The sequence below is a fragment of the Miscanthus floridulus genome, chromosome 11 (assembly GCF_019320115.1).
Source record: "Miscanthus floridulus cultivar M001 chromosome 11, ASM1932011v1, whole genome shotgun sequence".
Classification (NCBI taxonomy): domain Eukaryota; kingdom Viridiplantae; phylum Streptophyta; class Magnoliopsida; order Poales; family Poaceae; genus Miscanthus; species Miscanthus floridulus.
This window is the reverse complement of record NC_089590.1, coordinates 98,865,129-98,877,976: the sequence shown is the minus strand read 5'-3', so window position 1 is coordinate 98,877,976 and position 12,848 is coordinate 98,865,129. Positions and strand designations below refer to the sequence as shown.

General features: G+C 49.9%; 3 protein-coding genes across 3 annotated transcripts; 1 reads left to right on the top strand and 2 right to left on the bottom strand.

Annotated features, from left to right (window-relative positions):
* Positions 1-1,489: 1,489 nt before the first annotated feature.
* LOC136494179 (SKP1-interacting partner 15-like) lies at positions 1,490-3,321 on the bottom strand. The gene has a single exon (XM_066490338.1). It carries the CDS (start codon positions 3,259-3,261, stop codon positions 2,023-2,025), a length of 1,239 nt encoding a protein of 412 aa, XP_066346435.1. The 5' UTR covers positions 3,262-3,321; the 3' UTR covers positions 1,490-2,022.
* A 5,847-nt stretch (positions 3,322-9,168) lies between these two features.
* Positions 9,169-9,534, bottom strand: LOC136492530 (virulence-associated membrane protein 2-like). Its single transcript, XM_066488511.1, has one exon. It carries the CDS (start codon positions 9,532-9,534, stop codon positions 9,169-9,171), a length of 366 nt encoding a protein of 121 aa, XP_066344608.1.
* Positions 9,535-10,514: 980 nt separating this feature from the next.
* LOC136492529 (uncharacterized) lies at positions 10,515-11,940 on the top strand. The gene is made up of 2 exons (XM_066488510.1): positions 10,515-11,459; positions 11,851-11,940. Exons 1-2 carry the CDS (start codon positions 10,515-10,517, stop codon positions 11,938-11,940), a joined length of 1,035 nt encoding a protein of 344 aa, XP_066344607.1.
* Positions 11,941-12,848: the final 908 nt, after the last annotated feature.

Here is a 12,848-nt window from a genome sequence, read left to right as displayed (position 1 = left end):
TTCTTTTTTTCCCCTATCAAACAATGGAGCAGTGCTTACATAGTATCTAAGATGTTTACATAAATTGATATATACTACATGGATAGGTGAAGACCGATAGTGATAGCAGTGGAACATGTCCATGCCACCCCAACAACTGCAAGTTTGCGACAAGTTCACCAGTAAACAAGCAACATATTACAAAAGAAATAGTGGAACATAATCATGCAAGCCAAGGACCCAAAAAAAAAGTGAGGCCCTAGTAGTGGCTATTTTTCAGATACTTGGCTATCACCTAGGTAACAGCCAAGAGAAGTCTACGAGGCACTTTCATCTTTCTCATAAACCATGATTGCACAAACAATGGTATTTCTGAGTTCAAAAAAATCCCAGAAGATTTCATAGGTCCACAATGGTTCTTGAATATTACAATCTGTTTTACCAAATTCAGTTCAGAAAAGGTTGACAATAACATCATGGTACCAACAGTGTTCTAGAAAAATCGAAAGATTAATTATGCAATTGACACGTACCCCCTTCATTATAAATCATAGGTCGTTTTGACTTTTCTAGATACATAGAGTATATCTAGGCGCAGAGCAAAGCCAAAACAACCTATAATTTGGGATGGAGCGAGTAACAAATTTCAACCCAAACCCAGACCTAGACCTAGACCCAGACTCACAAACAAGAGCGAATGCTAATAGCTAGACCCCAATAATTATGTCTAATAGGGGCATTCCATTGGTTACTTTTGAAAAATACAGGTAAAGGAAAGGACATGCATAGGAAACGCTACATCCTGCTACTTAAGCAATGGTTGTCAGTTCACATGTAGTTAAAGGCAACTGGTAACAAAGTTAACACTGCTACATTTTTTCAAAGCAAACATCCGATGAACAGTATTGACATATCACGGTACAATGATGATGTGCCTACCCTATATATTACCAAGCTCAATAGTTATCAAACGCTATAAATTTTGACACTATCAAAGTAATCTTTCAAGTTTTCAACAAGTAAATAAAGAATGGTCCACAGAAATGAATTATTTGAAATGAAGAAGAGCTAGTGCTGAAAGCTAGACCCCAGAAATTATATCTAGCAGGGCAATTCCATTAGTTACTTCAAAAATTGCAGGTCTTCAAAAAATTTGTCGCACAAAGTCAGTAGTTAACTTTACTATACATGGCCCATATTAGAGGTAAAGAAAAGAGTCTAGGATTAGGATAGGTAAATGGTACATCCCGTCTCAGTTACATCAATAACTATTGTGCTCCATCAAAGTAGCGCATTGAGAATAGGATACACTACAACCTGTTATTAATATCCCAAGGCTCCCCAACTCATGTAATCATTACCAATATAACCACCTTAATACTTACATATCAATCAACTAGAGCTAATCAAAGGCCTAGTGGATCAAATAACAGGTACCCACAGTTAATATTAAATAAAATAAGCATCCAGTCGAGCAGAACTAACACTAACAGGGAAGGAGACATGAAGCCATGTGTCACCGTAAGATGCAATGCAAGTGTTAGGATAACACCATTACTAGCCCTAGAATAGGTATCAAAACCCCTGATAACCAAGTAACTCAACTGAAATGGTGATCAGTTCGGTTGAACTTAAAGGCAACTGGTAACAAAGTTAGCCCTAAACTGCATTTTGAAGCAAACATCAGAGGAACAGCATTGACATATCAAGGTATTATGATGATGTTTCTACTTTGCATATGATCAAGCAGGAAACGTTTACCAAATGGCAAAAATTCTGACACTATCAAAGCAACATTTCAAGTTTTTGACAAGTAAATAAAGGATGGTCTACAGTATTTAATTGTCTGAAACAAACACCTTACTGATCTTTTCCATTAATCAAGTACAACAACTAGAGTTCTCATCATCCTAAACACTGTAAATAAAATGTGTGGGCATAACAGATCCCATGCATGCGATAGATAGATGTCCTGGATCAAATTAAACCTCAATTTGAGCGCACTTAGTCACGCACCAGTCTGGGATATGTTCTCCATGTGCATCAAGGAATCGCTGTGAACCCACCATCGAACACAAATCCACGGTATACACCATCACCATAACCAGGAACGCCGTCCACCCAGTCCCACTTGCCACCGCTACCCATCTCATCTTCCTCCCACATTGCAAGCTTCCCGCGCACTCGCTTACCAGCAAACCACACCTTCCCATCGCCTCCAAAAACCTTGACCTTATTGTTTCCCCCGGCGGCAGCAGCAGGCATGGCGTTGCCCTGTGAAGCAGCCTCGCAGAGGCCAGTGAAGCAGCGGTACATATTGGGCGGCATGCGCCCAGCTTCGTCCCACTCCATGGTAGTCAGATCTAGGCGGAGTATGAGCACCGTGGAGCACGGCGCGTCCATGGCGAACGAAGACCTGAGGCCGCCGATCATAAGGACCCGGCGGCCGCCGGCCCCAGCAAGGAGTCGGGGACGCTTGAGGACCTCGAAGACGTCTCCCCACGCTGCTCGCTCCACGGGCGCCCAGCCCCCGGTGAGCATGGCAAGCGGGCAGGAGAAGAGCTTCCACTGGCTGCGCCACGGCGTGCCGACGTCGCAGAGGGCGAAGACGGCGGCGGCGGCGGAGGCCAGTATGGGGCTCCGCGGCTTGGACGGCAGAGAGAGGGGATGCTTCATCCACTTGCCGGATCCGGAGGGGGTGTAGGACAGCGCAGCGAGCTCGGTGAGGACGAGCACCGTGCCGCCGGGGCCGGCGAGGACGGTGCCATGGCGCGCCCAGGCGGATCCGAGCTGGGGCAAGAGGCGGTACGTGCCGGCGAAGGGGTTGCAGACGGCGAGCGATTTGGGCGGGTGCGCGGGCGCGGCGGCGGAGGAGGCGGAGGTGGAGGTGGACGGGAGGGCCAGGGGCGAGGTGGAGGAGGAGGTCTCGACCCAGAGGTAGAGGAGCGACGTGGAGGAGGCGACGGGGGAGAAGGACTGGTAGGGGAGGAAGTGGGCGAAGGGGAGGCGGAGCCAGGTGCGGCGCGCGGGGTCGAAGGCGTGGAGGCAGCCGCCGCCGTCGGGGCGCGGGTGGCGGAGGAGGAGGAGGCGCAGGGTGGGGAGCAGCGCGAGGAGCTGCGGCGAGAGGGTCTCGTGGAAGAGGCGCGAGACGGGGCGGCACACGACGGCGTCGCGCAGCTGCAACCGGAGCAGCACGTTGTGGAGCGCGTCCGGCGGCAGGTGGTGGATCGGCGGCGGGGGCTGCGCTTCCGCGGCCGGGTCGGGGCCGGAGCCGGCGGCCATGGTGGATTCGGGGTGGGGTTAGGTGGGAACACACGGATGAGACCACACCGGGGACGGGGAGAAGAAGAGGAGGCCCCGTCAGTTCACATTTAAATCGGCTACGATGCTGTGGATTCCGTTTCCCGTATAACGACCCGCCCACTGTTTGTGCTCTATGCATGTGGGTCCTGCACTCTCGGTGTGCAGGGCCGGCCCGGATGTCAGTGAAAGGGAGGCGGAGGCATCCGGTACGCCTTGGTGTGCTTTGGAACGGCGCTTCCGTTCCGTTCCTCATCAAAAATCAAAAATGAAAAATAAGGAGTGGCTGGAAGTACGCGGCCGTTGCTCTACCTCATAGGTGTACAGTATGATGCAAGGGACCCACCCTTGTGGGCCACGTGTGTCATGGAGAGACTGTGTCGAGGTCCCGGTGGCAGAGGGGGGACGGAGCCAGAAAATCGCAAAGCGACGCGGAAAAGGTTGGCGTGCAGCTCACTTCGCCTGGCAAGTGGGGCAAAAATGAGTGCGACTGTGGGAGGACCCAGCTGTCTGCCGCGTTGAGTAGCCGCCTAATAAAATACTCCACGCCGAAAATGGACGGCGCGGCGCGTTGGTTCCTGGCCGGCTCGGGTCACCCCACCTGTCGGCACTCGGCAGAGCTGTTCTCCGTGTGGGTCCCACGAGAAGAACGGTAGGCTAGGCCTTAAGGCCCATGGGCTTTAATTATGGGTAGCCGGATTCTGCCTGGTCGATTGGTTCGTTGTGTGGCATGTCAAGAAAAAAATATATCATTTTTGCCTCTCTAAAGTACTGTCGTCTGATTTTCTCCTCAAACTTTGAAACCAAGCAAACTGCCTCTTTCGACTCTCAAAATCGTTTAATTTACCACCCTCCACCAGTTAGAAGTGAGTGGCTTTTAATATGATTTTTTATTTTTATTTAAAAAATTGGGGTTCAATATTTATACTCGAGGCTTGACTACGAGTCCTGGTCGAACAAGACCGGTTACAAATTTAGAAAAGAAAACAAAGCTTCCTAGATTACGATAACTTGACCTCAATATTTCCCTTCTATGAAATCCGACGTGTCTTCTTGCTCCATGTCTTATCGTCCCTGCCAATGGGGCCCATTCCCTTGAAATGATGGTGTCATCTTATCCAGTTGATGGCAATTTAGTTAGCCAATCTTGCTGAATATTTCGGCTTTTCTTCGATAAGTTTCCGACCTTGTGGCTCTCTTATCTCGAACCAAATTTTGGTATCAACACATGCCCCCCAATTTTGGAATAAAATGATTTTATTCCAAAATTATTTTTCATGACCGTTGCATGCGCCGCACTTCCTACCATTTGCTCTGGTCCCATGCTAACTTCTTTGGCCTCCTTGCAGATCTATTCCATTTGCCCTTCTCGATCAAGGATATATCGATGATCATGATGTTTGGTCACTTGATGGTGATCATCCTTTTGACCTCTTGAGCCACCCTTCTCTTTCAACTCGTGCTCGTAGCTGATCCTTCGTCATTCCTTGAGTCTGGCTGATACCTGTTCTACTTGCGCACAAATTCTTCTACCATTATTGACCGCTGCACCAGTGATCGACTTTTTGGATTGGTCATTTTTCGAGCTTGGTCCATCAGCTAACTGGCTGAACTTCAGCTGATCAATTCCAGGGCCTGCTTCCGGACGCGCGTGAAAACGCAAAACTGCAACGGATAACATTTCACGTCCGCATTCTGGATTTGAATGAAATCGAAAATAATCTTGACGAATGAAATTTTTAAATCCGCTGCTTCTGCAACTGCTGCCGTCTCATTAGGACATGCGTGGCTTCCTCGATATTCGAGATGGCCTTCCGTCTTCCATAAATCGAATTTATTTTCCTCGACTCAAAAGATCCACCAGTATCCCACTTCGGCTATAAATACATCCTTAAAGGATAGCCGAGGGATCATATCTGTTCTTGCCTCTGCTCTTGCCATTGTGTAACTACTGCCCCTTGTTCTTAGGTATAAAAACCGCATCTAGAGAAGCATGGATCACGGCAAGCGCGTCGTTGGTGATATCCTAGAGGAAAATCTTCCTCCCCGCCGACGCCTCCGTTTCTAGGGGTAAGATTGGATCTATCCTCGATCCTTCATCTTCTTTTGCTGATCCGTTTGATTTTACAGTCGCGATACCCATTCGGTGGCGCAGCGACTTCCTCCAACTCCGCCGACTCCTACAACGGAGATGATGCACGACGCTTTTGCCGCGAGTGGAATGCAACGGTCGACCGCTATTTCTAGGCCACCCAGCGGAATGGGCAACTAGAGTTTGCCCTGAACGCTTCTCAAGCCGCTCTCTCCGCCGTGGAGGCGGAGGCGAATGTGGTCCGGGTGCAACTGGCAGAGTCAGACGCCAGAGTCGCCGGTAAGATCTTCAACATCCTTGTTCCTTCGCTGCTTTCATCTTGCCGATCTTCTAATGGTTTCTTGCGTTCTTTCATCTTCAGCTCTGACGGTGCAACTGGAAGCCCTCTAGTTGGCGTCAGGCGACGCCATTTACACCCTAAACGCACATGGCAACACTCTGGAGGCTCGCCTCCAAGACGTCCCTATGCGCGCCAGGGAGGTAGCCCTTCATGGAGCCTTCCATGGTGCTGCCGTTGCTCTGGCAATAGCACAGGTGTGCTCGGGGCACGACCTCTGCTTTCTCGGAGGAGGAGAACCTCGACGACTACCAGGACCTGGTGGATGACTTCAAAGGGGCCGGCGTCGCCATGGCGAACATAACCTCGGCCGAGGAAGTCATGAACAACGTCTTCCTCGGCCCTTAGTTTGTAACTAGAGGTTATGTTTATAAATGAATAAAATCTCCTTTTGCACCTGTTCTTCATGCTTTGTCTTTGAACGTTCTTTTTTTGTTGTCACCAATTTCCTTTAGCGATAGCCTTTGAATCGATAACCAAAGATTCTATCAGAGAGCTTTGAACTTAGGCCCTTTAGCTAATTTGAAAACAGCCGATTGGACCGAATCGACTAACTTTCTAGAGTTAGACCGTCTGGTGCCAAATGCAAACACAAAACCACACCGAGCAAATCTCTTCTAAACCTGTTGTCTAGAACTTGAGTGACAATGTAGTTGCAAAAACAGGCGCCATTCGCTTAAATGCTTCAAATGCAATTTGAGCGGTCCTAGACCCATAACTTCCGGTCCTTATGCATTTCTAATCTATGATCTCCCCGTTGTAAACATTTAGTCGATGCAATATCTTGTATAAATTCTTCGTTGTTTAGCGATCGACTTTCAATGATCCTTCCAAAACTTCAAAACTAGCTTCTTGCAATCGTCTTCAACTGATTAATCCTTAGAGCCAGCCTCCGGGTTCGGGTTGTAACACAAAACTGCAACGAATGACTTTTCAAATCTGCAGCCCGGAACTGAATGAGAATGCAGAAAATCCTAGTAAAATGGAAATTCCTTGCGCCCGTGATCTCCACAGCCGCTACTTTCCATTTGGCCACACGTGGCCTCCTTGATTCTTGGAACGGCCTTTTGCCTTCTATTAACTGCATTTTATTCCACTGCGGCTCGATAAACCTACCCATGTCAATTTCGGCTATAAATATATACTTTCAGGGGATAGCCGAGAGATCAAATCTGTGCTCGCCTTCACTCCTGCCACTGCACAACTCCTCCTTCTTCATCCTCAGATTAGAAAACCCAATCCTAGCCAAGAGCAATGGCGGACAGCAAGCACCCTGCTGGCGACGTTCCAGAAGAGGATCTCCGTCCACGCCAGCGCCTCCGTATCGCAAGGTATGTTGGAACTGCATTCCCGACCTTCTGATAACCATCTGAACTCAACAATATTTGTTTCGCAGGAACGTCACATGGGCCGACGTTCAAAACTTGCTGGCAAGGTTTGAGGCTCAACCGGCGGCATCTACGGCCTCCTCCACCGATTCCTCAGATTCGTATAATGGAGATGACGCTCGGTGTTATCTTCATGAACGGGACGAGGCGTCGTCATTGGGAGGCGACCCAAGAAACTGAGCGCCTAGAGGCCGCCTTGGCTGCCTCTCAAACCGCTCTCGTCATAGGGAAGTCCCTTATTAGTGGATGAGGACGGGCTAAATTAACCCTCACAAGGAACTAAACGGGGGCAAAATCATCCCTGTCGGGTTTGACAGGGGTGGAACACACATGTGAGCGTTCCCTAAACCCGCTCCTCGCAAAGCCTCGATAAACTAGCTCAAGCCATCCATCTCCATCCACTCCATTTTATCCATCCCTCGAGTTCCAATTCCTTAGTCCCCACTACCCACCCCGTACACCTCCGCTTGACACTCTTGGCCTTTCCCCGTCTGAGCCATCTCTCGCGCTGCAACCATAGCCACCTGGCACTCGACCATCCCTCCCCTCTACCCAACGGTTCGTGCTCGACTACCGCACCAAAGTAATGCTGGCCACCCGCCCGCAAATGCAGCAAGTTCCTAACACTGGCCCTCCATGGCTCCGCTAAAGGATCTACCACCCCTCTCCGTCTCCCACCCAAGCGGGTGTAGGAGGAGGACTGGCCATTGGTGACGCTTGGAGTTCCACAACACCAACGAGCCAGTGAGTTAACCCCGTACACAGAAAAGTTCCACAACACCAACATCGTACACTACCGGAAATAGGCCCGTTGCCAAGAGCCAGCATCTTTGCCGAGAGCCAAATGTCGGGCTCTCGGCAAAGAAAGGTTTGCCGAGAGTCGGCCCTCGACAATGGTAGGCCATCGGCAAAACCATATTTGCTGAGGGCCAGGCCGTCGGCAAAGAATTCCTCTCGGCAACCGGGCCCTTTGCCGAGGGTCCGGCCGTCGGCAAAGAAGGCCGTCGGCAACCTGTGACGGCAGGCAAACGGCCTTCACCTGCTGTCTGTTTTGTTGAGGGTCCGAATTTGGCCCTCGGCAAAGAATTACTTTGCCAAGTGTCGTTTCTGTGCCCTCGGCAAAATTTTTTTTTTGCTTTTTTTTGCTTCCAAAATTTTCCCTGGGTTTACTGTTGTACCTTAAAGTACATATTAAAATTTGGAGCTTTTTTTTATTTTATTAGCTATATTTAATAAGTTTATTTCATTTACTTGAATTCTTCCCGGTAATTCAAATTTGAACTGCAGGTGCATCGAATATTGGAATTGAGTGATTCAAAAAATCATATTCATGGTATTGCATGTGGTGTGAGACCGTATCCAGTGATAGATGCCAAATTTGGCGCATCGTTTTCACGGAACACAATGAGGAACTTGCGTGTAAAGTATTTTTAAATTATATAAAATGGAAATGAAGTCCAAAATTCATGAAACTTGTCGAGGTGTCATTTCATCGCATGCGGAGATGTCTGAGTTTTAGGCATCGGACGTCGCAACTTGCTCGAAATCCACTCAATTTTTTATCACAGCCTATACATGCGATGAAATGACACCTCGACAAGTTTCGTGAATTTCGGACTTTGTTTCCATTTTATATAATTTAAAAATACTTTACACGCAAGTTCCTCGCCGTGTTCCGTGAAAACGATGCGCCAAATTTGGCATCTATCACTGGATACGGTCTCACACCACATGCAATACCATGAATATGATTTTTTGAATCACTCAATTCCAATATTCGATGCACCTGTAGTTCAAATTTGAATTACCGGGAAGAATTCAAGCAAATGAAATAAACTTATTAAATATAGCTAATAAAATCAAAAAAGCTCCAAATTTTAAATATGTCTTTTAAATATTATTGTTAGCCACCAGAAAAAAATTGAGAAAAAACAATTTTTTTTGTATTTGCCGAGAGCCTCAAAGGGCTCTCGGCAAAGAGTTTTTTTTTAAAAATAAAAAACAACTTTGCCGAGAACCCGGATCTGGGCCCTCGGCAAAGGCCCAGTCCACATAGACCACTCACGGCCCAGTTAGCCTTTCCTCTCGCCCGCGCGCCCCGCATCCCCTTCCTCTCGCCGCCGCCGGTCCCCCTCTCCGCCGCAGCCTCTCCTCCGCCCCCGCCCCGTCACCGCGCCGTCGTAGCCCGCCCCCTCCCATCCCCGCGCCGCCGGAGGTGGCCCCTGCCCCGTCCCCGCACCGCCGGAGCAGCAGCCCGGCCCGCCGAAAGCCGTCGTCGTCGGGGCCGCGTCGTCCCCCGCCTCGCCCGGTGGTCGGGCACCGCCGTCGCCCCCTCGCCACGCCCGCCGGTGGCCCACCCCCGCGGCCAGCGCGTCCCCGGCCGGCCCTGTGCGCCCCCGGCTGGCCCCGTGCGCCCCTGCCGGCCGTGCAGAGAGCATTTGGAGGAGGAAGGGAGAAGATGAAGGGAGAAGAGAGGAGGGGAGAAGGAAGGCAGAAGGAGAGGCCGACGACCGTCACGCCCCCACGTCGTCGTGTCACGCCGAGCGGTCGTCGCCGTTTTCCCTACGTCTAGCCGAAGACGAGGGTGATCCCGACTCCGCGTCGCCCGACTACACTGCCACCCAAGGTAAAGCCCCCCTCCCCCCTGTTGCTGGCCTTCGTGCCATTTCTAGATTAGTGGGTCTTCGTGCCTTTTGTGGATGTGTTGGCCATCGTGCCATATGTCGCTGTGTCGGCCATCGTGCTGAAATTGTGGATGTCGGCCATCGTGCCGTCTTTTTCCTTGCAGGTTTTGGAAGCCTCCCCGTACAGGGGAGGTTCTGCCAAAATTTTGAACTTATAAATTGTGTTTCTTGTTTTGCAGAGAAGAGCCCGACGAAGGGGACCCGGAGTACCCCGAGCGTCTTCCTTCGGGTCTACCTGCACCGCGTCACCTCTCCACTCCACCGCCACCCTAGGTATAAGCCCTTTGTCCGTAACCCTAGCTAGATCACGTAAACCAGTTAGGCGTCTCCTGTCCAAAAGAGATACGGTCGTAGGTATGCGGATCTCTGCATATCTGCGACCGTATCTGTTTTGGATTGTCCACGTTATTTGGACAGCCCGCGGATGTGTAGATGATTTAGTTTGTATGGTCCGGTCCGGTCCGAGATGGGGTTTCGGCAGCACCTCCCTGTTGTTCTCCAGATACACACTCTCCCTTCCAGGACATGTATCAGGAGAACAGCGGGGATGTGTTGCCAAAATTCTATCTCGGATTGAAGCGGAGCATGGAAACTAACCTCATCTACGCATCCGCGGGTGGGATTAGGATCTATCCCTACCTATTAGATAGTAGGCAAGCGGTGCATATGCTATTGATGGTTATATTACTCTGTTATATATATGGTAGATGATGGATAACCGTGATTGGATGTACATGGGCCGCCGTAGTCAGAATCAGGTCACTCGTGAATGGATACAAAAGACTGAGGATTTCTTGGATAAAGCATTTGGTGTGGGTGCTCAAGCAGCGACAGAGGTGTGGTGTCCCTGCAGCGAATGTGCAAACAGGAATAGGAAAACCAGGAAGGTCATTGAGGAACGTCTTTGCAAGTTTGGGTTTACGCCAGACTATACCCGGTGGGTGTGCCATGGTGAAGGACATCGTATTAGAGATGAGGCATTGAGGCCACGCTTGGAGGAGTTTGATAGTGATGGCGGGGTACCAGACATGATGGATGACTTCCACCAAGCACACTTCGGTGTACGATGTACGGACGAAACCGAGGAGCAGGAGCCAGAGGAAACCGCAAGGGCATTCTATCGCATGATGGAGTCGGCTAAGAGGCCCCTTCATGACAAGACAAATGTTTCTCAACTCGATGCCATTGGACGCTTAATGGGGTTAAAGTCCATGCATAACATGAGTCGAGACTGCTTCGATAGTATGCTGGCAGTTTTTGGGACCCTGCTTCCGGCAGATCACGCGCTGCCGAAGAACATGTACGAGTCAGTGAAGCTCCTCAAAGCTCTTAAGATGCCGTATGAGCAGATACACACTTGTGAGAATGGGTGCGTCCTCTTTAGGAAAGAACACGCGGAAGCAAAGTACTGTCCAAAGTGTAAGTCCTCTAGGTATGTGGAGGTAGAATCTAGTGATGGGCAGAAGAAGCAGCTTGGAATCCCCATGAAAGTCCTATGGTACCTTTCATTCATACCGAGACTCCAACGGCTATTCATGAGCGAGGAGTCCGCAAAACAGATGACATGGCACAAAAATGGCATCCGATACAATCCTGACAAGATGGTACATCCATCAGATGGTGAAGCATGGCAAACATTTGATGGCATTTATGCTGACAAAGCTCTACAGTCTCGTAATGTGCGTGTTGCGTTTGCAACAGATGGGTTCAATCCTTTTGGAATGATGGCGGCCCCATACACTTGGTGGTGGTGGCGTGGTTGGTGGTGGTGGTGGTGTGGTCATGGTGGTGGCTGCGTGGTTGGTGGAGGTGGTGGCGTGGTGGTGTGGTTGTTGTTGGTGGTAGTAGTGGTGTGGTTGTGGTGGTGGCGTGGTGGTGGTGGTGGCGTGGTGGTGTGCTTGTTGGTTAGTAGTAGTGCGGTGGTGGCGTGGTGGTCGTGGTGGTGTGGTCGTGGTGGTGGTGTCGCGTGGTTGGTGGTGGTGGTGTGGTCGTGGTGGTAAAAAGTACATGTAGTGCTTGGTTATCTATTTATGTTGTCTAACACGTTCTGCATCTTCTTTGTTTGTGTAGCGTCAGTCGGCGGCGTCGAACGACCCTAACCTTCTCGTCAACTCCCCAGGATCGCACGCGGCGCCTTCTCAGCCCGGACCGTCGCCGTGACCAGTTTGGCGCCTCCTATGCCTCTTGTTTATGTTGCTTGTCGAACTTTACACTTGTGGTTGTCTATGTGTCGAGATTTGTTTGTGACTTCGAACTTCGAGACTTCTATGTGATGTGGATGTGAATTATGTGATGTGGATGTGGTTTTTGATATGTGGATGTGCTTAATGTGATGTGGATGTCATATATATGTTTATTTGTTGACTGGAAATGCAAAAAACAAAAAAAAAATTAAAACAGGCTGTGGCTTTGCCGAGGGCTATGGTCATGCCCTCGACAAAGCTGGGAATTCTGGAACACACAGAATCCCAGCTTTGCCGAGCGCATGACCATAGCGCTCGGCAAAGAGGAAGCCTTTGCCGAGAGCTGAGCCATAGCTCTCGGCAAAAAAAATGTCTAAAAAAAAATTATCAATATTCTTTGCCGAGAGCTCTTCTGACAGACGCTCGGCAAAGTTTTTTGGAAAAAAAAATTCAGAAATTCTTTGCCGAGAGCTTGCTAAGGCTCACGGCAAAGATCAACTTTACCGTGACCTCTCCCTGTCACGGCGAAATTTTTTGCCGACGGCCGGCTAACCCTCGGCAAATCCTTTGCCGAGAGCCCGAGATGCGGCTCTCGGCAAAGTAGCCTTTGCCGTGAGGTACTGTGCCGACCGGCCTTTGCCGAGAGCAACTCTCGGCAAAGCCTTTGCCGAGGGCAAAGACTTCTTTGCCGAGCGTATCCGGCCCTCGGCAAAGAACCTCGTTCCAGTTGTGGTACTCCTTGGCTCCTCATGTGGTCCTGCTCTTATTCTATTGAGCATGTTGAGCTGTTGCATGCCCTAACTTCTTAGGGACGGGTCCCTATCAGGTATGGAATCCTCATGCGGCAAGGGGATGAGGAGGAAGTCTCCCCTGCGAGATTTGACA